The 26,974-nt window shown below is 44.5% G+C and overlaps 3 protein-coding genes across 7 annotated transcripts in view; 1 reads left to right on the top strand and 2 right to left on the bottom strand.

Moving 5' to 3' along the window:
* The window catches only part of XPO5 (exportin 5), a 34,064-nt gene extending 33,316 nt beyond the window's left edge, over positions 1-748 (bottom strand). Inside the window, exon 1 of one of the 2 annotated variants that reach the window (XM_035108199.2) lies at positions 483-748. In XM_035108199.2, coding sequence (XP_034964090.1) covers positions 483-587 — 105 coding nt within the window. In that variant the 5' untranslated portion in view covers positions 588-748. The remainder of the gene's footprint in view (positions 1-482) is intronic. The other variant, XM_035108198.2, reaches the window with a different exon arrangement.
* Positions 131-12,459, top strand: POLH (DNA polymerase eta). 4 transcript variants are annotated; one of them, XM_035108200.2, is made up of 10 exons: positions 131-398; positions 2,999-3,133; positions 3,862-4,079; positions 5,191-5,360; positions 6,701-6,804; positions 7,404-7,523; positions 8,816-8,939; positions 9,598-9,663; positions 10,187-10,359; positions 10,689-12,459. In XM_035108200.2, exons 1-10 carry the CDS (start codon positions 148-150, stop codon positions 11,530-11,532), a joined length of 2,205 nt encoding a protein of 734 aa, XP_034964091.1. In that variant the 5' UTR covers positions 131-147; the 3' UTR covers positions 11,533-12,459. The 4 variants fall into 4 exon arrangements, with proteins under 4 accessions (XP_034964091.1, XP_060128903.1, XP_034964092.1 ...); XM_060272920.1 differs by lacking the exon at positions 131-398 and adding an exon at positions 691-1,560 and having other exon boundaries at positions 10,689-12,457; XM_035108201.2 differs by lacking the exon at positions 131-398 and adding an exon at positions 1,570-1,856 and having other exon boundaries at positions 10,689-12,458.
* Positions 12,460-13,794: 1,335 nt separating this feature from the next.
* GTPBP2 (GTP binding protein 2) lies at positions 13,795-26,424 on the bottom strand. The gene is made up of 12 exons (XM_035108204.2): positions 26,158-26,424; positions 21,736-21,762; positions 20,912-21,096; positions 19,987-20,095; positions 19,492-19,689; positions 19,215-19,389; positions 18,787-19,006; positions 17,967-18,102; positions 17,483-17,541; positions 16,924-17,095; positions 16,234-16,398; positions 13,795-15,936 (listed from the first exon to the last, which is right to left on the bottom strand). Exons 1-12 carry the CDS (start codon positions 26,341-26,343, stop codon positions 15,739-15,741), a joined length of 1,830 nt encoding a protein of 609 aa, XP_034964095.1. The 5' UTR covers positions 26,344-26,424; the 3' UTR covers positions 13,795-15,738.
* Positions 26,425-26,974: the final 550 nt, after the last annotated feature.

A 26,974-nucleotide genomic window follows, 5' to 3' on the forward strand; every position in this document is an offset into this window, starting at 1 on the left:
CGAGAAGGGGGCAAGGTTTTTGTTTTTTTGTTTTTGCAGGTTTTTTGTTCCCGCTCACCACTGCAGGAAGCCGGCCATGCAGGATGCTCAGCCCCCTGCAATGGCCACACCCGGCCACGTGGGCCCCAGGGCGGGCGAGGGGACAGCATGGCCGTGGAGCGACACCACACTCTGGAAGAAGAGAGATCGAGGCTCCCCACGGGGCAACCCCTTTCGAAAGCCGAGAGGCCTCGCGGGGCAGAAACCACCGCAGTTTCTGCTTTGCATACGGAAAGCCAACGAGGCACGACCTGCATCCGAAGGAGGAGCAGCGGTGCGAGAGGCACACGGGGGTCCCAAGCTGCCGCCGTCGCCGGCCATGTGTCTGCCTGCCTGCCACCCATCCCGGCTCCCCTCAGGTAGCCCCCCCCACCCAAAAAACAACCCCGCGCCCGGCCTCAGGGGGCTCTTCGGGCCCTTGCGCGCGGGAGGCGCGACGGTACCTTGAGGGCCTCCAGGCGGTACCGCTGCGTGGAGGCCGGGTCCATCATCACCGTCACCGCCTTCACGAGCTGCTCGCAGAGGTTGTTCACCGGGTCCCACGACATGGCGCTACGCGGCTGGGGTGGGGGCAGGGTGGGGAGCGGGGGGAGAGGAAAGCCGCTGTTGCCCGGGGCAACCGGGCGCGGGGAGAGTAAGGGGAGCAACGCTGCGCCGGGTGCGACGACCAAAGTGGCGCAGTGCGCAGGCGCAGGCGACCCCGGCGACCTTTTTTCGCACACGCTTCCTAAACGCCTGGAGTGAATGCGATAGTAGCTCTACGATCGTCATGTAGAGATAGGAAAGTTTAGAGAGGCTTCGTTGTTTGAGGTGGAACTTTCGGGTTGCTTCAGGCTCGCTCCTGGAATCTTTTTTCTTTTTCTTTTAGCCCACGCATCTTTCTTATAAAGTAAGACTTGAACTAGAAATAACTCCTCTCTCTGCCTCTACTTTTTATTGGAGGGGGGGAATACTTTGCCGTCCCGTTCAGCAAACATAATGGATTTCAACTAGTTTTCTTCCTAGGAACGAAAGTAACTATTTCCCTAGAAAGTAAAGTCTAATGGGCTCCGTGAGTTTGCTTCTTGTGTATGTCTGCAGAAAATCTATGCATCAATTGGAACAATGATAAGCAGCATAACCCGATTTTGACGTATAGAGATAGAAATTTAAAGTAATGCATGTGTGTGTGTGTGTGTTTTTTTAAGGGATTACTGTCCGTTTCACCGTCCTTGCACGAGCAGCTGTCACTTTCATCCCTCTCCGAAAGTGATCACAGGACCGGGGGTGGAATCCAAAAAGTCCAGTGAGCAGGTCAAGGAATTGCCAGTCTAACATTTCCACATCTATTTTCCCACTAGTTTGGTGAAGGAGATTCGCGTCACGGTGTCCCTGAAAGAATGACGTAATCGACGTCCTTCCACTACGGGGCGGAGGGAAATCCGTTCTTGGTATAGCCATCCGGTGGCCTTATTTCCCCCCCTGAAGACTACATTTCCCGATATGCATTGCTGTATAACCAACTGCGTCCGAGGCGCGGAGGTAGTCAAAGCCATGCTGGGAGTTGTATTCCCTTAGGCGTGAAGGCGGGAGTTTTACCGGCTGAGGCAGCTAAACCTCCGCGCATCCCGCCTGCGGCCCTCAAGCCGAACCTGTCCCTCTTCTCCGCCTCCTCGCCGTGGCGGTCCCTCGTGGCCCGCCATGTCTCGCGGGCGGGAGCGGGTGGTGGCTTTGGCGGACATGGACTGCTTCTACATGCAGGTGGAGCAGCGCCTGGAGCCCAGCCTGCGCGGGAAGCCGTGCGCCGTGGTGCAGTACAAGACGTGGAAAGGCGGCGGGTACGGAGCTGCTGCTGCTGCTAGCTTTGCTGCTCTGCTCGTGTCGGCGGAATGAGGTGGGAGGAGGAGGATCTTGACGTGGAGGAGCTGGGGGAAAGGGGCCGTGCGGCTCAGTGGTCAGAGCAAAAGGGTCCGGCTCTAATCACCAGCACCCTAAGGGAGGGCTGACAAATCCTGCCGAGTTGCTGCTGCCGCCACAACCGGTGCTGATCGATCGATGTGTGGTCGATATAGGGCGACTTCCTAAGTTGCCCCCCCCCCCAATTGCTTCCCCGCGTTGTGCTTTGTTTTTAAACTTCTTCCAAACAAGCCACAACAAACTAGCATGCCAGGGTGTAATGTTTAAGCCTCGCTGGCTCCTTGCTGTGCTCGTTTTTTTGTTTCTACTTGCAGGGGGTTTCTTCGGCATTAAACATGAAACCTTCAGCCTTGAAACAGGACTGTCCAGTCAGGCGCCTCATTCTACTGCATGCGTAGAGCAGATCCTATTCCCACCCAGAAATGGCAGTGGGAGAATATGGTTTTGTGAATGTTTTCTGGTATCGCTCCAAGGGTTTTCAGCTGATTTCAAAGAGCAAATGTTCTGGCCAGGCTGGCTCCCAGCTCAGCCTGTGTTTCCTGGGGTTTCTCTGGACCATAGACCTACCTGCTCCTTCCTGTGAACCATGTTTCTGTTTTTTTCCTCTACCCGCTCCCCCCAAAATGATAGGATTCGTTCCTGCACACTCCCCATCTAAAATTGACTTATGTTTTCACCTATCAGGGTGGGAAAACCAAATGCAGCACAATAGAATCTACTTCCCTATGTGATTATACAATCAACAGTTACCTATTTCTGTTCCCAATTTGATTCTAGCATTGCATAAACTATTTACTGTATAGTCTTCCACCTGCCTCTCAATATCTCCTGAAAACCTTTAAAAATGTACCTCCCTCTTAAGATGGCTAAAAGATTATAATGTGGAAGGAAAACTCCTTTCTTTTAAGCTAATTTGTAGGTGGTTTTTTTTAACATGTTAATTTGTTAAAGACTCATTATTTAATGCTAAATTGAACCAAAAAAGTGCCTGGGTTTGTGTGTGCCTTTCATTGTCTTAAACCCATAACTTAATAGTTCATCATTTCTCCCTCACCCAACTCAGAATCATTGCAGTGAGCTATGAAGCTCGTGCTTTTGGAGTTACCAGAAACATGTTTGCTGCTGATGCAAAGAAACTATGTCCGGATCTCCTGTTAGCGCGAGTACCAGAGGCCCATGGTAAAGCAGATCTCACCAAGTAAGCCCTGGATTGATTATTACTTGCAGCTACAGTATTGTTGTCCATGTGATTGTGAAGTACTCTGAAACAAAATAGGGTTCAGGATGGTTACTGACAGGGCCGGCCCTACGACCAGGCTGGGTGGCGCAGGGCACCACGGCGCCGGCCCACCAGGAGGGCGCCGCGAGCTGCGCCCGTCCACTGGCCGGCCGGTCCGCCGCAGCTGTGCCCACGGCAACTGCGCTGTGCCTGCCTGCCCGTCGCGCAGCGCTGGGAAACTGGGCAGGAAGGCGCCGGAGGGATCCGGCGCACCAGGGGCGCTTAAGACGGCCCTGGTTACTGATCAGCTATGCTTTTGATGAGTTTTCTGCTTTGGGGCTTAAGTTTTCTTTTTGGAAAGTTTTTGGAATCTTCTTTTGCTGTCTCTTTTCCAATGTGGATACAGTTTGTTCATTCTGGGTCTTCAGGCAGCAGTCTCTCTAGAAATTACTTTTTACCATTCTTTGCAAATTGAAGAGTCCAGGCTTTCTTCAATGTATAGTGAACTGAGCTCAATACTTTTTCAGCCAGAGTATATCTGTAATAGGTAAGGTAGCTCTGTTAGCAGCATGCGGGATGGGTGGGGGATGACAACTGCTACTTACTGGTATACCACTGTTGATGGTGTATTGTTAATTAGCTACCCCAATTAGAAGTTAAGATGGAATAGGAATAATAGAGCATTTTTGGGTCTCCTTCCTATGTAGGTACCGAGAAGCCAGCGTGGAGGTGATGGAAGTGATGTCACGCTTTGCTGTGATTGAACGTGCCAGCATTGATGAAGCCTACATGGATTTAACTAGTGCTGTGCAGGAAAGGCTTCAGAAGATGAAAGGGCAGGCTATTGTAGCAGAGCTGTTGGCAACTACCTACATCCAAGGATGGCCAGACAGTCTTGCAACAGAAGAGAATACAGGCAACAAAGGTATTCCATGGCTTCAGACATGCTGTTCCACTCTTTTACTTCAACTTCCCTTGCTCTTAATCCTGCTTAGATGATAATTCTATACAGAGGTATTTTCATTCTCAAACTTGTGTGCCTACAGAAGAGCATGGTGATGGTGTGGAACCAGTTCACAACTCCCAGGTTTAGCGTTTATTTTTATTTTTTTCTTTGCTTCGTTGTTCATGTGAGGGTACTAAAGGTTTGAAGAGATGGTAAGAAATTGGAAGTGTGCCCTTCAGACGTAATGGATATGGTACCATAGCATTTTCTTCTTGAGCTGCAGCTTATAATACAAGTATCTTTTCTCTATTTTGTCGCTTTTTAATATTCAGCGCGCCGCGCTTCTTGTTCAGCTTGTGAGACCAGATTAATTTGACCTCGGCAAAATGTTCCCTAAGAAGAAAGACATGTCTGCTTTCTAACCTGCAAATCAGACAGCAGGAACAAAGGAAGGTGATTAGTCTGCTGCTGAAAGGCCAGTATTGTGGTGGAGAAATCTGGGGAATAGTTAAGAGTAAACGCAATAGGAATTGCCAAGACTGATGTACTTTGAGAAAGCTTATTGCTCAAGTCTGCATGGCTATTTCCCATGTGGCTATTGTCTTCAGATCAGTTCCAAATTTGGAAATTTATTTTAAGCCACTTAAGTTAATTGCACATCTTCAGCTACTTTGCTACTAGTGTTAGAACATCTTTGAAGGCCAAGTGGTATGACACTTCCTTGTTGGGTGAGCTGTATGCTAGGTTGTGTGTTGCATTTTTACTTTGATTAATCTAATCTTTGAGACTTGCCTAAAGGGTAGCACTTCTTTGGCTGCGAACATCTTTACAAAAATGCAAAACCATTTTCCCTCTCCTGCTTTCTGTTTATTTGCTTGCCCTGCAGGATCCTCCTTCCTTCCTTTTTTCTTTCTAAGAGTGGGCTTATTTGACCAAGGATGGCCTTATAAAGGGCTTTCTGATTTCTTCCTGTTTTCTTCTTCACTTTACAGCACTACATTCTTTTTGTAGCTTTCCTGACCTATCACTCTGCCATGACAATAATTATTCTTTCAAGATTGGAGATAGGTTGCTTTGTGTTTCCTTTTAGAAGAACTGCGGGAGCGTGGTTTGCGACAGTGGCTCGAGTCATTGCCTTTCGGAGATCCCAGCAGTCCAGAGCTGCAGCTGACAGTGGGAGCTGTCATTATGGAAGAAATGAGGGCAGCTGTGGAATCTGTCACTGGATTTAGGTGTTCCGCTGGCATTTCTCACAACAAGGTGTGTGTACGACCAGCATGTTTGTGGTTTTGAACTCAGCACTACTAAAGCGGTGTACCTCTTGGCTGCTCTATGTATTCAGTGGAATCTGTGCTGAACAGATTATTATTGTGACCTGGCACAGAAAACAGAAATGGAGGAATCGGGAGAGGATTAGACCCAATAATAGTAGTAAATACCATCATCAATCTGGTTTTGGTAAAATGTATTTTTATGAACAACTCCAGAATGTGAGATTGGATGATGTGATGGACTGAAGATTTTCGCATCTAGCGTAGAGCAGAATTAACAGGAATACATCTCCAGGTTGAGCCTCTTGTAAGCTTCCCTAGACATAGATGTGTGGCTAGCTAATTGAGTTATTCAATAGGTTTCAACTGTTTAGATCACATTTATGTGGACCTAGTCAGTTACTAATGGCAATTGCCTCTGAACCTTCTTATACAGATGGCATCAAGCTGGAATGAAGTATTCTTTTTTGGAAGCTAGGAAAGCTGATTGTTATAGCATGCAGGCACAACATCTTACTGTGTTTCTTGCTCTAAAACTAATGGCACTTTTAGAGAAGAGATTAATAGAGGGAGAGATGAGGCAAGTTGTAATAACAAAATACATGGAGTTAGCCATTCCTGCTCTAGGTGATAACTGTATTGATGCTCCAGGTGGAGGGCAGGATACCTAGCACCTGAGAGAGAGAAATGTAGATTTCCTCTTCCACACAGTTATTCTGCAAAATGCTAGAATTTAGTGTATATGGTAGACCTTAGAGGTAGTACTATTTATTTGATTAGTATATTCTGTATTCAGAATATTAGGAATAAGCAAATTGTTGTTGGATCTTTCAGCCACAGGCTGTAGACAAAAGTTGTATACCCAATTAAAAAGAGGGTATCATTGTATGAGGTTTCCTTGGAGGAGACGAGATTATCCCAGAGAATAAGCTCTGAAGCAGTAAATGTTTTTAAGAGTAGAGATTATCTTCTCCTTGCCACCAAACTTTCGGTTTAAGAAATTCAGCAGGACGTAATTATTCTTTGATTATAAGAACCAAAATCTGGCAGTATGAGAGATATTTTATATCCCTCTAGTTTCACAAATGCAATGTCCAGTTTCATTTAGTTTTGAATTCCTTTCTAAAAACACTGGGTGTGATTTTGAAAAGAAAATAATCCATGATAACATTTGAAAACAAAAACTGTCAGCTCATTACTTGCAGTATTTGTGTATTATATTCAGTCTTTTCTCTAAGATGACAAAATAAACTCTGATAGACAAGGTGTGTTTTGGAAACTCAAGTTGGAAAGCCAAGCTTCCTAAATTTGATACATTCTTTATTCTAGGTATTAGCAAAGCTGGCCTGTGGCCTCAACAAGCCTAATCGTCAGACTTTGGTGTCACACGGTTCCGTCCCTCAGCTCTTTAGCAAGATGCCAATCAGCAACATGTATGTAAAACTGATGATCTGCTTCTAGAAGCCCCATGTGAGATTGCACTCATGAATCTTGGAACTAGCATTTTTTTCCTTCATATTATTGTTTGGGGGTATTATGGGTATACTGTAAGCATCAGACCAATGGCAGTCAAGAGATAATAATAAGAATGGATCCTAGCGGGGGGAAATTCTTCGTGCAAGCACCAGAATTTGGGGAGCCATAATAATTTTTCAGCCATCCTTTGTGCAAAAATTGATAAACTATTGATATTTTTATATACCAGTTGATTATTGTTAGGGACTGGACTGGAATTTTTCAGGCCTGGTTGCAAATGTAAATGAATTCTAAGAAATGTGTGGTGCTGTTTCATTATATTATCTTCCCAGTTGATTTCTTCTCCTGCACATACTAGTGTAGGCAAGGAAGAGGCTACTTGTTAATTTCTTGCTCCGTTGGAATGTTTTCCATGCTTGTCTCATAAAGCCAAGTTTTGCATTGCTTTTTCTCCTTGTCCTGCTTATCTATCCGCCTTCTGATAGCTGCTACACAAGAACCTGTGTCTGAAGACTTCTGCCTTTTTACGTATGGCAGTTTTCCTTTTCTCCCATAGCCGCAACCTTGGAGGGAAGCTTGGGGCCTCTATCACTGAACTTCTAGGAGTGGAGTATGTAGGAGAGCTGATCCAGTTCAGTGAATCACAGCTTCAGACCCACTTTGGAGAGAAGACTGGGTAAGTTGCTCACTAAAGTTCTGGCCTCTGCTACAGATTGATGTTCCATTTATGTTTGCTTATGCTGCTGAGGATTCTGCTGAAGACAGGGTCTCATTTCTACTGAGAACTTGACACAAACACATTAAGAGGCAGTGCATTTGCTTAAAGCCAGAAGAAACATCTACAAGATTCAAGGAAGATCGCAGCACTTGCATTTTTTAAAAAAAGCTCACTTCAGTCATTGCATTGAAGTAACACTTAATATGACAAAATAACAAAAGGGAAGCAAATATTATGTATATACTGTACAAATTCTACAGATGTAGTTGTATTAGCTGCAGCAAAAAGGGACTATTGGGTCACTTTAAGGACTTGACAGGTTTTTCAAAGGATAGTCTGTTTCATCAGATGCATATGGAGTGTCATCCTCAGGTAATAGATATGTAATAGAGACTGTTGTTTTCACTGTCCAAATGTTCTATTCATGGTCACCCATTGCAGGAAGCTGCAATTTATTTAACATATTCGTTTCTACAGCAAATGAGGTTGTCATGTAAATTACATATTTATCCAAGTTGGACAACCGAGTTTATCTGACTCCATTAACCCAATAAGGCTATTATGAAATCAAAATATACCCTCTGTGGGGGTTTTATACTGTAGCATAAACACTGACAACTGGGAAACACTGGCCTGCAAGCTCTCCAATTGGGGAACAGCCTTTACCAAAGGTGTCATGGGTTTTGAAGACGCTCAAACTTGGGACGAAAGGGAAAAACATAATAGGATTGGCAAACCCTCACCATGATCAACTTCTGCCCACAATGTCCCCATTGTGGAAGAATGTGTGGATCCAGAATTGGCCTCCACAGTCACTTATGGACTTACTGCTAAAGCTGTGTTTATGGAAGACAATTTTACTTAGCTATGAATAATCGCCAAAGAAAGAAAGAAGATACATATGGCAGCAGTGGATTATGCCATCAACTGTCTTTTGGACACAAACTTGCTGCTGATCTACCAGGATCATATTTCCATGTTCCTCTCATAATATCCAGCTTGGTCCTTGCAGTTTGTATACCAATATCTAATTCAGATGTGCTGTTAAGTGGCAGAGACACTTATGTTAGGGAGCTTTCCATTTGCATTGCCTGTATTCTCTTTAGAATCTAACTCTTGGACTTGATCCTGGTCTCCATTGATTTGTGTGCAGGTGCCAGATACATTGGATGTCTCTAAGTAAATAAGTAACATTTCCAACCTTGGAACCACTTATTTATTTAACGCGGGTTTTCATATATGCTTTGCAGCTCCTGGTTGTATGACTTGTGCAGAGGGATGGAGCATGAGCCTGTGAAACCTAGACAATTGCCCAAATCCATTGGCTGTAGTAAGAATTTCCGTGGAAAAACAGCTTTGGTTACTCAGAAGCAGGTAAGAGAGTGTCCAGAGAGCCGAACCAAGTTTGTCCTGAGAGCAGGAATAAAAGATGAGGCAGCAAACATTGCTGCACCCTTTCTCAAACCTAATTTGGTCATCACCTTTCAGCATCACTTTGCTCTGAAATGGTCAATAATTTGTTGAAGAATTCTATCAATGGGAGGGGAGTGCTAAATGTCTCCTGTGACCTGCTGATGAGGTAATATAGCAGAGGAGGAATTATTCCTTGGACCACGCTCTCTCTCTGCGGTGTTAGCAAATGAGATCCTTGTTCCATTTTAGCATCTAGCGCAGTGTCCTGTCCTTTGAGCATTCTGTAACCACATCTTTCCCTGCAGTTGAATTGCTCCATGGCAACATTTCCAATCATTTCAATACTTTATTTATTAAATTTCTATGCTGCCCTTCATCCCAAGATCACAAGAGTGCTTTACAATATAGAAACACAAACATAATCAGAAACTAAAACAGTACTCTCCCCCTACAGTATTGTTTATTTGTTTAGAGATCCGAAAGCTTTTGTTGTTCTTCTTGGCCTTCCATCTGATCAAAATGCCCTGTGGATGTTCCTTGCCTATTTTGGCTTTCTATTTGTAGTATACTGAGCAGTGTCCTAAGACAGTAATAAAACACACAGTAATTCTGTATGTAGGTGCAGCACTGGCTTCTGCAGCTGGCCTTGGAGCTGGAGGAGAGACTGAACAAGGACAGAGATCAAGTAAGTAGGGAAAGAGAGAGGCCCTACTATCTCCTTGAGTACTTTATGTCTGAAGGAGATTTGTGTGAATTGGGTTGAGAAGTGCAAGTGTGCCTGCCTCTGGTAACCATACGTACCATTTGTCTGGATGTAGCTTGCTAGATGTCTGAAATAATTAAGTATCTTCAGCAAATCAGGGATATGTCCCCTCAATCTGTTCTGGGTCGTCACCGTCTCCCCCCCCCGGTCCCCCCCCGGTCCTCTGTAGTAGATTTTGGAGCAGGGATGGAGTCGCAGAGAGGAGGACTAAGCCCCATCACAGAAGTGGGTGTCATTCCACTCGTACCATTATTTAGTTAACATATGAAGCCTACAGGGATGATGGGAATTGTAGTCCCAAACATCTGGAGGGCTGGAGTTTGCCTATGCCTGATCCAGCCAGATACCCGCTACCCCCTTTTAAAGAATGTCCTCCTAAAATCCAAGTTATTGATATCTCAAGTATTTCTTGTCAGGATTCTTACATATATCTTTCTTCCAACAGAACAACCGGGTAGCTAAACAGCTGACTATTGGGATCCATATGCAGGGCTATAAACATGCCAAAGGCTTATCCCGCTGCTGTGCCTTAGCAAATTATGACGCTCATAAAATCAGCAGAGATGCTTTTGTGCTAATCCAGAACTGCAATACTGCAGGAGGCCAGCAGGCTGCATGGTAAGAACATTTTTTTCCCTTGGACACAAGAGTGTTACTGCAGAGGAGGAAATGTTAGCTTTATCCTGTCTTCTATTGTACATATTGCAGAGTCTGTGCTAGAACAGAAAGTGAACTACAGTACTAGTGGGCTGGATGGCCACACTGTTAAGACAAATCTTTATGATATGAGAACATTTATTCCGATTAGAGCTAAGATGAGGGTTGCTCATCACGTATCCTCGGGCCAGCTTCTTCCAGGCTTAGCAAATCGTTGAAAAATATCTGTGCAACCTTATTTTTTGAGTTTACTCCCTTTGAATTGTTTGCTAATGTGCCCTCACCTACAGGTCTCCTCCAATTACACTTCTTCAGCTTTCTGCGAGCAAGTTTTCAGAAGCTCATGCTTCCTCCGTGAACATTACTTCCTTCCTAACGACTGATAGCCAAGGTACCCAAGCCACTTGCACCAGTGCTTCCAGCCCAAATGGCAAGTCCATTGAAAGCCCCAAAAAGGAGACCCTCAGGAAGACAACCAATCCTATTCAGATGCTTTTTCAGAGAGCAGTGGAAAAGAAACAGGCCCAGGCTATGTCCAGGAACTCTCTTCCTGGTGTCAGCAATGAAAGCAACTTACCATCAATATCAGAGTCCAGTATCTGTCAGGATAAACAACTCACCCCCATTAACAGCCAGACTCCAAAAGCTCCTGCGGAACAAAGTATCACCAGGAGCAACCCAGACTGCATGCAGAAACAGCTCTCAGTAGAACAGTGTCTGGCCAGCTCCAAAGCAGGGCTCCTGGAGATTCCTTTAGAAACAGAAGTGCCCGAGGTCTCTTCAGAGCTCCCTGATCTGTGCAAGGAAAAGGAAATGCATCCTACTGCTGGAATTTCCCAGGTAGGGGTTGATAGTTGGGCTCCTCAGCCCTGTACTGGTGACACGATGCTGTGCGAGAAATGTAATCAACAGGTGTTGGTATGGGAGTTCACAGAACACTTGGACTACCACTTTGCTGTAGAGCTGCAGAATTCTTTCTCAGGAACTGACTCCTGCAGGCCATCTTTGCCTCCCACCAGCCCTCCAGCTAAGGGCAAAAGTAAACAGAAGACACACACAGCCTCTAGGGCCAAAAGGCCAAGGCAAAGCACAGATAGGACTTTGGATTTCTTTTTTAAGCGGCCACCTCCTTAGGATGAAGCTCACCTGAGCAGCTTATCTTGGAAAAAGAAGGTGCAACTTTATTTGCCTTTATCTAATATCCATAAGTAAATAAATAAATAAATAGGATAATAAATTGTTCCAAACAGGTGCTTGAAAAGCTGCAGGACTCCCCGTTGTTACGAAAACCTGCACTTGCTGGTCAAGGTTATTATGCCTTCTGTAGCACGTTCTTGCTTTGCAGCTTCAGGTGGTAGCAGATGTTGCATCAAGATGCCATATTAACGATACTATCGATTTATGGTAGTCATTGGGGGTGTCTCTAGTCAGACTGTTCCCTCCACAGGACCATCTTTACATTATCATTCATTTGTTTAAGTATTTTAAACTTGTAAACTGCCTTGGCAGAAGGGAGGTATTAAATGTAATACATGCTTCTAGAGATGTGCTGCCCGAGGGCTTTCTTGGGCCTGCTCTAGGCAACTAAATGTCAAGGGATGAACTTGGGCCCTTCTGCATCCTGCTCATGTGTTCTCTCATTGAGCTGCTTGGATCAGTCGTAGGTTGTGACTGGCTTTTACTATGGTGGCGATTGCCCTTCCATAGGCACTTTGAGGAAGACAGTCGTTAGAATTGAATGGATACTGGAATATGCATTGCGCAAGTCCACATGTGTCCACTTGACCAGTTTGATCAGCAGAATTGGTGCTATGTAGGCGCCATGTGATAACTGTTATGCATTTTTAAGAATTTGATTGTTTAGTGTGGCAGCACCTGCACTTTGGAACCCCCCTGCCTACTGAGATTAAGAAAGTGCCTTCATGGTACTGTACTTTTTTCAGCATTTGCTAAAAACATTCTTGCTTATACAAGCCTCCCCAGATGCTTAGAAAATTGAGGTGATTTTAATCTGTCTTCAATATTTTAACTTGTATGCTTGTGAATTTTTCTACTTTGAAGGTGTGTTTTTTTTTTTACATTCGAGTGGTGTATAAATTTTATGAAATAAAGTGCAGAAACCAGTGTATACATATGGAAAGTTCAGTCAAATCTATAACATCTGTACTTTAATTTGATGGCTTGATTAAATATCTACTTGATGAGTAAAGGTCCTGCTTTTACGGTGTTTTACACCTTTAACTTTCCTACCTGGATAGTAACAAACATATACAATTATTGCCCCATGGTGCAGTTAGGTTATTGGACTAGGAGATTGTAGAACAGGGATCAAATCACAGCTGTCATGAAACTTGTTCTGTGACCTTGAGCCAGTCAGCCTCTCACCCTAATTTGACTCAGGGGTTTTGTGAGGATAAAATGAGGGGGGAAGAGAGAACCATGTATGGCACTTTGAACTTCTGAGAGGACAGGTAGGATATAAATAAAAGTGTCCAATTGCCGCTTTCTAACTCCTTGGGTGTGAGCTATAGTTAAGTATATTCCATATGAAACCCATGATGTATGAAGTCTTCAGCTATACTTCTGGAACCATGGAAATATGGTTACTGCTAGTGCAAAACCTATCTGTTTAATCCTAACAGCCTGTAGCACTCGGTGCTATCAGGGACAGGATTTCACACTGTAGTTACAGGGCTTTAGAGTGCGCATTATTAGGCACAAGTTACAGACACAAGATATCTATCTGGTCTTGTTTTGTTACTTCCTGCTAAAACCTTGGCCTGCTTTTCCCCCTTTTCTATGGAAGTTGCTGGAAAGGAATTTTCTTCATAGGCAAAAATACTATCCAGTAAAGCAGAAAAAGGGGGGATTTTATGTGTTGAAAGAAATATTGGCAGGTTTGGGGCTTCTGTATAGAAATTGCAGCCTGTTTTGTTTTTATTGTCCACAATAGGATGGAAACAATGCTAGCAACAGCGCCTGATTTTAGGCAGTATTACTAACATAACAAACAGGCTAAGCAGGAGCTTCAGCCCACAGTTGGTGGAGTCAGTGCTATTAGGATAAAGGAACTAGTCATATAATTGGCAAAACATGTGGCACTTTGCTATTTTAAATGCAAATGGAAGAGGTTCTTGCATTATCTTTATCCAGAGACCAATTGGCTTAGTGTGGGAGTAGAGAAACCTTCAAAGATTCACTATCTCCTCAAGCAAGCAGCAGCATACAATCCTCCCTTTTATACGCAAAACTGCTGCGGTCAGCTGATAGTTCTCTGCATGCACTGCGGAATGTCAGATAAGCATGTGCTACCAACTTGTAAACACTCATCTGCATGGAAAACTAACAGAAAAGCCTCCACATATTGCCTGGTGTCTCAATGCTGGCACAAGTTGCTGTTCAGCCGTACAGCACAATTCTTTTCAATAAAACATCTTTATTTTATACATTATATATCTATATATAAAGAGAGATGAAAACACCTCTCTGATTTTTAAAGAATCCACAAACAGTGAATATGAAAAGCATGGCACCGAGAACACTCACACAACAGAAGGCAAGGAAAAGACAACCAGAAAGAGCACCTTTGAATGTTTGTCTGCAATGGGGTTAACTCTGCCAAAACTGTTAATTGCAGGAAAAGCACCTATTCCTCCCACAAGACAAGTATGTAGTGGCAATGGGCTACAGCAAACCCTCTAGAGGAGTGCATTAGGCAGCCAATTTTCTTCGTCTTTTCTAAAACAAGCGATCCAAAAATGCCTCTTGTAGAACCAATTCAAATGATTAAAGGGCAATTGAGAGAGAAACCAATTTAATCAGCAAATAACCATGATGCTTTGGGCCATGTTTACTACTACTTTATAGTTAGCTGTCCATTGTGCTATTAAAAGGGTGATTAGCATCAACTTGAAAGCTGGCTGCATGGTCGCGCAGCTATAAGTTAAATCTCAAAGAGTAGTTGCATTAAATAAACAGCTGTTGGATTGAGGTGAACTAACAGAAGGGTGTGCGTTTTAAAGTGAATAAAATGTTTTCCCTGGCCATGTTGGCTGTAGCAGCTGAACACTCAGTGCAGCAGTGGCTAAGATGGGGATAGGCAAAAACAAGAAATGTATTGCTGACTTTTAAAATATAATTTCCTACCAAAATGTTTAAAATATCCCACAATGTTTGACTGCCTTACACTATTGCAAACTCTAGGCATTAACTATAGCTTTGAGTGGACTGATTGAAATCTTAGGTATTGTATGGTTTTCTGTGGTGCATACCAGCAAGAAAGACAAACTGCTGCAGTAGGCAGTGTTGATAGTTGTAGTAATAGTAAGTGTAGCAACACGTCAAATCTTTCCGGGATAACCAAGCCACGCTTACTGCTTTGGCTTTGAGAAAGTAAGGCATGTTTCCCAAGGAAAAAGTTGGATTGGGGTGCTATTGAACTAACGAAAGCCAGACGGTACAGATCTTTCAGTCACGATGGTGAACAGCAGCGGCTCAGAAAACCACCAGCAAAGTACTGAGAAGTGTCAAAGCTAAGGGGGGGGGCAGTTCTGCTCTAGGAAGCCACATTATATATAGGGTAGCTGCTCAACTCTGCCCAGGAATAAGTTGTCTTAAGATGTTTGTGATTGTACCTGCTGCATGAGATGGGGACTGTGGTTTCCATCAGGTCAGGGTTATTTCAGGGAAATGTCCCTCTTCTCCCACACCCCCAACCCCACATTTTCGCTAGAAGCAAAAACAAAAAACCCACAATGAAATTAGCTGTTAAAAATCAGCACACAGCGATAGTAGGGAGGGGGAGGCCCGATAAGCCATTAGATTAAAATGAAATCAACAAACAGTTTAAAAGTAATCAGAAATATCCTGAGCTGTACTGTGGGCAATGCAAACTTTTCAGCTGAAGCTTCTTCATCTGTCACAGGCAGCCTGTAAAAATCAGGCAGCAGGACAATGGAGACTGTGGGCAATGGATGTCCACTATTTCTGCCTCAGGAAGCGGAATCCCCAAGCTGCAGTCCAACACACTAATGGCTTTGCCCTCTACCCGGCAGTAACTTCCCAACAAAAGTCAACAGAACCAGGAGTTGCCGGTCCAGGCAAAGATGCAGCCGCTCTCATCTATTCCGGGGAAGGGACATGAAAGCAGCAGGTGATGAACAAACATGCTTAAATCGCTCCAGGAGGGGCACTCAATCCAAGCGGCAGTTCTGGACTCCGCAGGAGCAGAAGGGGTTTGTCCATGTGAATTGACTGGCCAGCAGCAGCTCTGGACAGTGGGGAGAGACTTTCTTCCCTTCCCCTATTGCTAACATCAGGAAACCCCACTGATTTTGTGAGTCAGAAAGTGACCAGGTCAGAACTTAGGCCCTGATCCAGTCCATTCTCTTCGATGGTGATGGCTTGGATATAAGTGACATGTCCAATACCTTTGGTAACTCCTTCACGGAACAGCAATTTGGCTCCTATCTTCAAATATTCCGGATGTTTAATGAATCTGAAACATACCACAGCCTTTTCTCCTGTACGCAGCTTATCCTGAAGGAGGGAAATAATATGAGTTACAAGGTCAGTCGCCTAGCTACTCGGCTTAGGGATTCTGGGAAATGAGGGGGATGTTTAAGGCCACTGAGCAATTCAGTCCCAATATGCTTTGCGTGTTTATGAAATTCCTAGTGGATTTAACTATGCAGGTTCTCTTCTGAAATGGTGAAGGCATTGCAGAAGAGAGTCCTAATGTCATGGTTACAATAACTGATGCAGGATGAAGACGTGAAAGCAATGGAATGATTCCTTGAATAGACTAGAAAAGCACCCATCTTCTCAAAGACCTACCTTCCCATGGATCTTCTCCACAATTGCTGTTTGTCGCACATTGCCAACATGCACCGTTACTTGAAATCCCTTCCGGAAAGTTGTGGCATGGAAGAGCAGAACAATTTCAGCTTCAAACACTGAGCAAATGGTGGGATTCATCTCTGGGCTGACCATCACCATACCCTAAGTGACAGCAAGACAGCTGAACCAATGCTCTTGATAATGGCGCTCCTCTTTTCCCCAATACATGCACACTAGGTGGAATGCTACTGTCCTTCATGAAGTGCCCAGTTTTCCATTTGCAGGAAGCTGGCCTCTCCACAGAAAGCCAAAAAATGGAAGGGTAAGATAAGAGTGTACATGATGAAGACAGACTTAACAGTGGGTGAGGATGTATGGGGAGTGTTTAATTGCCCCCTTCTGCTCAATGGCTTTCACTCCATCCTCTTCACTATTGTAGTTTTTTGTGGAAGCAAACCACCCAAAGCCATGGATTCAACTATTCCCAACCCCTGATCCTGAATCAAAATGACTAAGTGAGGAGTTTATATTGCCTGCAGCATTTTAGGGTGTCTTCTCAAGCAGGAGTTCCAGAGGAACCACAGTCCCTCACAATATCATCCCTTCACAACACATGGTTCCCAAAAGAGTAGGGGGAAGAGTAGGGGGAAGCTTTTTAAAACTCCCAGAAATATGAGGCAGACTCACTTTGCGCAGCAGTGAGCGGTCAAAGTGCCCAAGAGCCAGCGTGGCAGCTTGCCCAGCCCGAAGCACACGGCACGCCGAACGATTTCGCTGCATGCTGCACACCTTCAGCTGGAGGAACTTGCCATCATCGGTTGGACCAACCACCAAGTTATCTCCCTCTCTACATATCCCACTGGCAAGGGCACAAAAATCAGGAGTGTGTGTTTAGCTCTCATAGAAAGGGAAAGCTTTTGCTTTCTACCTTCTTAAAACATACCCTGGAGCAGTTTCTTTACAGTCTTTCCCATCTCAACTATCCTCTATATCCCACAGGGAATGAATCCCTTCGGATGTATTCTCGTTTCTCTTTCACAGTCACTTCTGTCCTTGAAGTGAAATTGTATCCCCTTGATTATTGAGACAAGGCATTCGGCTTCCACCTGCACAGTATTCCCAAGCCTACAATGAGGAAGGAAATGCTAAGCTACACTGCCAGTCCTCCCCTGGGGGACAAAAGCTCTTCTGCATCACCTCCCTATCAACACTGACCCCATGATACCATGCAAATAGCAACACCCACCTTGACAGAGTTCCTCCAACAACAGTGCCCACCTCTGGTACTGTATAGATTTCATCCACCTGCAGCAAGATAAAATCAGGAGCTTGAGACCTGCTATATGGCTAGGCCTGCCACCACCCCCCCCCCTTCTCATGAGTGTCAATACAGTTCTGTCTACAGGACCTCAGAACCCATTCCTGAGCACTTTCTTCCTTAAACTATTTCTCACGTCTCAAGCATCCCAGAGTACCAGCCCTCAGTGAATACTCCTCATTCTGCAGGCGTTTCCTACGTTTGTCTACAGATGAAATAACCTAGAAAATCAACTAAATGATACCATGGACCTAGATCAAATCCCTTTCTTTGTATGAAAGCTAACCATAAAAAGAGCCAGCCACAATCTCATTGGGTGACCATCCTTCCATCTCCAAGATGTCCTTGCCCTCGACACGTGAAGGTACTTACTGTTTGAGACTCCCAATAACATCGAGAGAGCCTTGTGTACCTGAAACTCAGTGAGTTGCTGCATAAGTTCTTCCTGTTCTTTGCTGTTTGTCAGAGGAGGGAGGATGTTGAGGAAAACTTTCAGGTGATCCAGGTTATCTCCAGAAACACTGGACAAGGTGAAGATAGGAGTGATGCTGCCAACACACATGAAAGAAATAAGATAGGTGAGCTGCAATTCTGTGTACGATTGCCATTGAACACAATGGGAACTTGACTTTTACAAGTAAATATGCACAGGGAACAAGTCCCTATGATTGGCTCCCAGAGACGTTTGAGAGGAGACATCTAGGATTACACAAACTTGCTGCTGTGCCCATAAATAGGCCTGATCTTAGCTCTGTACTGCAGTCACACTTGCCTTTATAATTTTACCTAAATACTGCCTTGTAACGAGTCCTTGGGAAGGCTTACATTAACAATATCACATTTAAATAAAAGACAACAAAAGCATTAAAAAGTCCATTCAAAACATAGAGAACCTGGCTTGTTTCTCCTTCTCATGGAAATGTACTACAGGCTGATTGAGGATGCAATCATATCAGAGGCATAAGTTATCTAGTCCCATAATGCAGCACTAGAACTACTAACCCCAGTACCACCTAGCTAAGCCAGTGGGGTAGGGACTTCACCTATACAGGTTTCGAAAAGTAGAACATGAGAGTGGTCCCATTAGTCACACTGCAATATTCCACAGACCTGGAGGTACTTGCCCCTTTCTCCTTAAATCCACTCTTCCTCTAGCGAGTTCGTTGCAATTGCACCACCCCTGTCACCAAGTGATCTTCCCTCCCATGCCGAAAAGGGCAAGTGAGTCTTACTTGGGAGACTGTGCAAATTGCTGTGCTGCAGTGACAGCATCGTCATCTGATGTTACTAGCAAGGGGAGCTTGTTACAGCCAGGCTGCTTCAGGATCCTCTCCAGCTGCTTCACTGTCCGCTCCACAGTGGCTTTCGAGCACAAGTCCACTTTGCTAATGACAATGAAGAAGGGGACCTTGAGGGCCATAGCCAAGCCGAGATGTTCTCGTGTTGTACCTGCTGCATGAGATAGGATGGCAGGGAGGAAACAAGTTCAGAAGACGGGACCCCAGAGCAGTTTACATTCTGCTTGAAATGGGCATATGTATTACTGTGCTACAAGGGGTGAGGTGTTGATTTTTATTGACTACACATCATCTTTGAACGAGATGTGTCATGCCTAGGTTTCAAAATATGATTAAATCATAACACGTAACATGCAGCTTACCAATTCCCGTATTAGCGCTCACCACCAGCATTGCAAAATCGGGGCAGTAACTTGTGAGCCCAAAGATAGTGGTTTTAAGGTACTTGTGATGGCCAGCCAAATCAATGAAAGTGATCATCTTAGAGGAGCTCTCACAGATCTCTTCAGCTGTCCGCGAATCACTGTAGTTGACCACCTAGACAGCAGAAGACACTGCTGTTGAGCATTCAAAAGCCAAGGCAAGAAGCAATATTTTGAACCAAAGGAGCAAGACAGCAACGCAGAAGCACAAACATACCTCTCCTTTGCTGTTAAAGCCAAGAATTTCAAAGCTGATGCTGGACGTCCTCCCAGATTGGATCTCGTGCAAGTGCCGAAAGAGGTTGAGACGAGCTCTACCTCGCCCATTATCTAGCTCTCCTTGAGTCAAGACACCCAACAGAGTTGACTTGCCTGAATCCACATTCCCAAGCACAGCCACTCGCAGATCTAGGAACTTAAGGGGGAAATGAGGAGCTGTATAAGCATATTTCAAAACAGAACTAACCGATAGAGACAAGAGTTTTTGAAGTGCAAGGTGTGATTCAGACCTTGACTGCCTTGCAGAGTAAAACACTACAGGATCCAAAATCACTAGGACAATTTGTATAATTGCCTGTGATATATGGAGCTCTCCAAAGTACCAACCAATGGAGCATCCTATGAAAAACCTTAATGGGACACAAAGTTCCAGTTGCAACTTTCTAAACAAACTGCTTGTATCAGAGGGCATTTGAATTGAGTGGGTTGTTACCTGCTGATTATCTGGGACCTTTCGGACAAGGACCTCTGTTATTTTCCTGGGAATATCACTGTCATAATCCACTTCTCTCTCCCGTAGCACCGTGATGTCAGCTCCTACTCTGCACATTATAAAACAGAAGGCCGTTGGGTGTTAATATATCAACTGCAACGACTTCCTCAATAGGTGATGGAACAGGACTATCTTGCTGTGTCTTTTAGAAAGGCTTCATGTGGACACAGCCTACAGATTCAGGGAAAATATTGTCTGCTTCCCCACTTGGCGAGCCCTCATTGATCTGTGACCATTAAGTCATAGCTTGCTTGCCAATTCTGTGGGGGTGAGGGCATTCACATATGACATTTCAGCATAGATATTAGCCCAGTTTTCCAAATTTAATAATGGTAAGGATTCTGGGAAAATGTACGCCACCACATATCACAAACCAATTACTAGCTGTACCACACAGCTGCTCATTTGAAATCACTATACATGACAACACAGACATACAAAGTTCTCACCATACAGGAGTAAAGTGGGTTAAAACAAGGTGTGCAAATATAGCAAACTATGTAGTTCTCATTAAATAAATCCAATGGAGAGGAATACTGACTGTATTAGCACTGATTAGTGAGAAACCAGCCAGATTTGGCTTCTTTTCAGACAGAAGCAGGCACCTGCTGTGCAAGGAAACTACATAGGATTTTTTTTAAGGAACACTCTCTTCTTACAAGTGTGACTTGCCAGTAGGTACATTTAAAGGATTATGGTAATGTGAGAAAAAAAAACCTTAGGGCAAAGGACTTGGTGCATGGAATGCATTTTCCTAGGCTGGAAATATTCTGTGGGATAGCAAGACCAGAATGCCAGCTCATTTGTGGAAATAATGAAACACAATTTGCTTGCTCTGGCCCAGAAGTAGGACAGATGCACATACTTCTCAGCCATCCGCCGCAGTGTTTTGAGAGAGGCACGCATCTCCTCTTCTGACAGTCCTACCAGCAGCCCGTTGTCCTCTACACCAATCTGGTACACTGCCTCACCACGGCCTTCTTGTAGTCGCCACTTCATCTGCGTTACTAGGTGTTCAAAGCGGTACTGGGAAGGATTAACTAGTTTCAGCTGCCCAAAGAAAGGAGTGATTACAGTCAACAAGCAAGAAGATCTGATATGGGCAAGCAATTTGCTTTTTTAAAAAGAAAAAAGTAGAGTTCTTCACTAGAGTTTGACCATTTTCATACAAGTCATGAATTGGGTTGAACAGTTTATCGTTTGTTCTAAGTGACTCTGTCGAGTTCAGATGCAGCAGTTAAACTCCAGGCAGCTCAATAAAACACAAAACAATTCACTGGGTAACTAATCTGAAAAATTATCCAAGATAGCAAAAATATCTTGATTAAACAATATCTGAAGAAAAAATATCTGAAGAAGTGTGCATGCACACGAAAGCTCATACCTATGACAAACTTGGTTGGTCTCTAAGGTACTACTGGAAGGATTTTTTATTTTTATCTTGATTAATTATTACAGGTTGTCTGCTACTTAACATTAGTTTTTGAAGAGAGGTCCCCAGATTCAGTAAAACTAAATACGAGATATCCAATACAACCACAAACATTTCATTTGCTTTGTGTCTTCCAAAAAGTATTGTTTTGTTTGCAGCAATATACTCTAATTGCTAGGTACTAGTATGACTCGTAACAATTTGGCATATGGCTCTTAAGAACTTGTTATCAAGAGCCCATCCCACAAGTAACTCACCTTGTATTCTATGTTCCCATCTTCTGCCTAATTAAAAGAAGAAAACATCACATGTTAGTGAATTCTGCACTGCTCATCATTTTACCAGTACATACAACTTTTGACATCTCATTTGTCAGCTCAGGGAAGCCAGCACATAGCAGTGTCTGATTTAGACAGAATCAATTACCAGTATATCAAGAGTTGCTAAATGCTATAGTTCTGGGCTCCATATTTATATAAAAAGGACCAAACTGTAATGACATGGCTCCCATAGTGCACTTTTAGAACTAGGCCTGCCTGTGTCATCACTATTCTGCAACAAAACAACAAGCAGATTTACGAATGCCACAAGAGCTGACTGAGTTTTAGTAGTATACTTCCAGCTGCTGTAATAGCTCAGATCATGGAGAAGGCTTCAGAAATCATTCTCTTCATAAAAAGTAAATCCCAGGTCAGTATTTCAAATAGACCCAGTCTCCTACTCTGCCTGCATGAATCACTTTGAATCCTTCACTGACATCTGTGTGCTGGCTGCCAGTTTTTGAATCTGTGGATAGACATTATTTTTGAAGTGGAGTAAGAACTCACAAATTCAGTTTCTACAACTAACTGGAACAACTTATGTTGACCAACGCTATCAAAAAATCTGAATCTGTAAAACAAGTTCACCTGACTATCATCTAGCTCCATAGTAAGCCAGGAAACCTGAATAGACATGAGGAGAAAAACACCTTGCTTCATTAATCAATAACCAAGCCATACACCTGCAAGCACTGCCTGTGTTTTAAAGATATCTTCCTCCTCCTTTCACCTTCCCAATATATTCTGCACTACCTCATACTGCTCTGGCAAATAGCATAGTTCTCTAACAAATGTCCCTTACGCTGGTCTCTTCCTTCAAGCACACAGGGCTTGGAATGACTAATGTGACTGGCAGCTGAGGGAGAAGAAACCAGTAACCAGCTTGTAGAACAACAAACTGCCCAATGTCATGGTAGATCCATGGAAGATTGCCACTTCTGACATTCTCTAAGTACTCAGAAAATACTTATCCAGAAGACACCCCCATTTGAGATAAGTGTTAATAACTAGTACTAAAAATTACTCATGTGGTGTGGGGGAGACCAGACTACTGTATCTCTAAAAAGTAGATACTGCATGTGACATTGAATTGCACCCCGTTAATCTTAGTTAGGGATGCGGGTGGCACTGTGGGTTAAACCACAGAGCCTAGGGCTTGCCGATCAGAAGGTCAGCAGTTCGAATCCCTGTGACAGGGTGAGCTCCCGTTCGGTCCAAGCTCCTGCCAACCTAGCAGTTCGAAAGCACGTCAAAGTGCAAGTAGATAAATAGGTACCGCCCTGGGGGGAAGGTAAACGGCGTTTCCGTACACTGCTCTGGTTCACCAGAAGTGGCTTAGTTATGCTAGCCACATGACCCGGAAGCTGTACACTGGCTCCCTCGGCCAGTAAAATGAGACGAGTGCTGCAACCCCAGAGTCGTCCATGATTGGACCTAACTGCCAGGGGTCCCTTTACGTTTAATCTTAGTTCAGAGATAGTGGTGTGAGTGCAGAAGGAAAGTGTAATAAACAAGACTAACAGCGGCATGAAAACTGATCCACTCAAATTTCATTTCTTCCTGAAATAATCTTGTTTTTCTGGAAGTAAATATCACACTCCCTCTATGAGCAGATTAGAGTTCTTTCCATGCAGCCTGCTGCTATTTTCTAACTAAAAAATGTTGGTGGCAAGGGAAACACATAGTAAACAACATCATGGAATAAACCACCTACATAATAGAAATAAGACAGGTATAAATGCTGAGGTTTTTCTCCTAATATGCCCACTCAATCTTCTAGCTTTTATTTTATTCATGTAGCATCATCCCCACCAGCTTAAGTTTAGAGTGTCTAGGAAATCACTGCCTTAGAAACACAACATATCAATGTATTTTAGGAAGCAAGAAATTGTTTAACTTTTATCTACTGAAGCTGCTGTAGAAGTGATACAGAAAAAGTGACAAGCTTAGGCATGCCCCAAAATAGTCCACTGAAGTCAACTGAGGGCAGAGAGGAAGTACAGTACCACTAAAGTCTCAGGGGGGATGGAATGACTAATTCTGCTCTCTTAAGGAAAGGAAGGCTCACCTTCCTAAAACAAAGGGCCACGTTGTTATTATTAATAATAATATTGTTGCACATCTTATATGGTTTGCTTCACATTAATTCTGACAGCTATCAATGCTTGATGAGACAGAGAAACAGAACAGTTAGAGATCAACCTTCACTAGTATGAAAGAACTGAATGGGCATGTGTGTGTATCCATATACGAGTTTTGAATGAAAATGAGCCAGGATAACAGAATGAGTTTGAGACTGTAATACAGCTTTCTTAAGCCTCGAGTCTCTAGACCAGGCACCCCCAACTTGCGGCTCTCCAGATGTTTTGGACTACAACTCCCATGATCCCTAGCTAACAGGATCAGTGGTCAGGGATGATGGGAATTGTAGTCCAAAACATCTGGAGAGCCAAAGGTTGGGGATGCCTGTTCTAGACCAGGCACCCTCAAACTTCAGCCCTCCAGATGTTTTAGACTACAATTCCCATCTTCCCCAACCACTGGTTCTGTTAGCTAGGGATCATGAGAGTTGTAGGCCAAAACATCTGGCGGGCCGCAGTTTGGGGATGCCTGCTCTAGACTATCTGCATCAAGGTCCAGCCCACGTTCAAGCTAATCTGCCACTGCCAGGTAACACACAGTAGGTAGGGACTAGTTCTCACACAAGTAGTAAACGTTTGTCTAGGTTGTACAGTTTCAGGTGGGGGCTTCTCTATATCACAACCCTAAAAAAGGACCACCTGCACATAGAAATCTAGATGTTAGTGAAAACACTAGGTAAAAAAAAAAAATCCCTGGCATCATGTTTTTTTTAAAAAAAAAAACTATTATTTATACGTTGCCCATCTGGCTGGGTTTCCCCAGCCACTCTGGATAGCTTCCAACAGAAAAATACAATACAATGATCTATTAAACATTAAAAGCCTCCCTAAACAGGGCTGCCTTCAGGTGTCCTCTAAAAATCTGGTAGTTGTTTTTCTTTTTGACATCTGATGGGAGGGCGTTCCACAGGGCGGGCGCCACTACTGAGAAGGCCCTATGCCTGGTTCCCTGTAACTTGGCTTCTCACAATGAGGGAACCGTCAGAAGGCCCTTGGCGCTGGACCTCAGTGTTCGGGCAGAACGATGGGGGTGGAGACACTCCTTCAGGTATACTGGCAACTCTATGTACAGTGTGAGCCCCTAACTATAGTCTAGCATGCCATTGAAATTCATACAAACCTATGGTATATTATAATCAGTCAGACCATTGTTCCATCTAACTGAATACTGAATACTCTGTCTGGCAGTAGATCTGATGGGCTTTGGTCAAAGGTTTTTCACATAACAAATTACCTGACCTTTTTAATTGGAGAATTAAATTAAACAGAAGACCTCAATGAGAGCTAGACAGAGCTTTCCATAGGAACAACTAGGGCTTTTTTTTCAGTCAGAACTCAGTTCCGGCACCTCTCAGGTGGGTGCCATTGCCATTATAAAATAGAAGGGAGGCATTTGTGGTGAGTTCCAGCACCTCTTTTTCTAAAAAAAATAGCACTGGGAACAACATACTACAGAATTTCTCATCCACAATCCAAGTAGATATGGACTAAATATATTTGCTCAGTAACGTCAGTTGGAACTACTACAGTACTGTACTAAGGAACTTAAGCTTCAGTCTAAGAGTCCTAGTCCTTCCAAGTAGGACTGGCTGCCTTCATTTCAAGTTAACAGCTGTATGAAGCAATAAAAGTGCAACTTTAGTGACTCGGAATCGCCACAAGTGGAAGAGAGGAAAAGAAACACTGCTAGAAGTTGACATAAATGGTATCTATTTCCCTTTTGACACTCAGGAAACCTATAGTTTCGGAGCTCGTCATTCACTGTCAGAGGTCAAGAGAAGCTTCAAAGTGTGGCTGTCATCTATTAGGCAAAAGGAGTGGGGGTGGGGGGGAGAAGGAAAGAGAGAGAAAGAGAGACTACTATAAAACCACACATTTCAGTCCAAGGATACTGCAACTGAAGAGAAATGTACGTACATTGCAGGGGCAGAACAACCGGGCTACGAGTGTGAAGCCGATGGCAGTACCAGCTGTCCAAAATATCGAATGGCACTATTCGGTGGGGCCATGCAGTCTTGCTAGGTTGGTCTTCTACCCTCTCCCCCCACATCCCGATTTGCCACAGGGGGCTTGCCACCTCCTCCAAAGTCAGGGGAACCACAAAGGCAGAAGCGGGAGGAAAACCCCGAGAGAAGCCCATCGGATGCAACACAAGAGGAGGATCCTGCAAAGAAAAGCCGACCACCGGAGCCCGCACCCGGCGCCCTGCCTCACTCACCTCCGGGGGCAGGTAGGGCGGGTTGTTGGCCTTGCCCCCCCGGTGTCTCCCATTCTTCTTCCTCCCCCTGGAAGACCCTCCGCCGCTACCGGAGCCGCTGCCCGCGCGGCCTCGCAGGGTACCGCCGTTCCCGCCCCCCATAGGCCGGCAGCAGCCCCCAAATAGTTCCGACACCCCCGAGTCCATCCTGGGCCGGCCTGACACCCGGCCCCGCTCCAGCCCTCCCCCGGCCACGGATGCTGCTGCCGCCTGTCGCCTCCCAGCCCCGGACTTGGCTTATGACGGCTCTCTAAACTCCGGCTCCTGACGTGAGAAACAACCGCAAGGCACCACGGGAAACAGGGCGGTAGAGCCGCTGGACCACAACTCCCAGAGTCCTCTTCGCTGCGCGGGCCGCGTTCTGATAGAATACCGCTCTCGCTTACGTTCTCTTCCAGTGACGGCGGGTCGGGCGCATTAAGGGACGGATCTCGGGATTGGGTGTAGAACCACCGTTTCCAGCAACGTACTGTATATGGGGTGACTTATGCAGCTGCGTATCCGAATAGACATAAGATTTGTTTTTTCTACGACACTAATAAGTTAGGACCGCGGTCCTCAGGAGCAGATTAGCCAGGATTTCCTTTGCTTAGGGAGCTATGGAGGTGCAGTTTGTTTGCTTCTTGCATCTGTTGCAACTCTCGAAAATCAATTTAATAGAAAAGGAGTGCACTTTAGCAATTGCATAGCGACACAAAAATACTGGTCATCTCAGAGTAACAGTCTCAGATACACGATATGTTTGTATGTATCTTCACGCCGTAGAAATGCAAAATAA

The sequence above is a fragment of the Zootoca vivipara genome, chromosome 3 (genome assembly GCF_963506605.1).
Source record: "Zootoca vivipara chromosome 3, rZooViv1.1, whole genome shotgun sequence".
NCBI lineage: Eukaryota > Metazoa > Chordata > Lepidosauria > Squamata > Lacertidae > Zootoca > Zootoca vivipara.

Coding starts and splice junctions, on each gene's coding strand:
- POLH (XM_035108200.2), top strand. CDS start 148: ATGGCCGTGGAGCGACACCACACTCTGGAAGAAGAGAGATCGAGGCTC. Junction 9,664..10,186: donor TGAACAAGGACAGAGATCAA/GTAAGTAGGGAA, acceptor TTCTTCCAACAG/AACAACCGGGTAGCTAAACA. Junction 10,360..10,688: donor GGAGGCCAGCAGGCTGCATG/GTAAGAACATTT, acceptor CCTCACCTACAG/GTCTCCTCCAATTACACTTC.
- GTPBP2 (XM_035108204.2), bottom strand. CDS start 26,343: ATGGACTCGGGGGTGTCGGAACTATTTGGGGGCTGCTGCCGGCCTATG. Junction 21,763..26,157: donor CGCCCTACCTGCCCCCGGAG/GTGAGTGAGGCA, acceptor TCTTTTAATTAG/GCAGAAGATGGGAACATAGA. Junction 19,390..19,491: donor GCTTTAACAGCAAAGGAGAG/GTATGTTTGTGC, acceptor TCTGCTGTCTAG/GTGGTCAACTACAGTGATTC.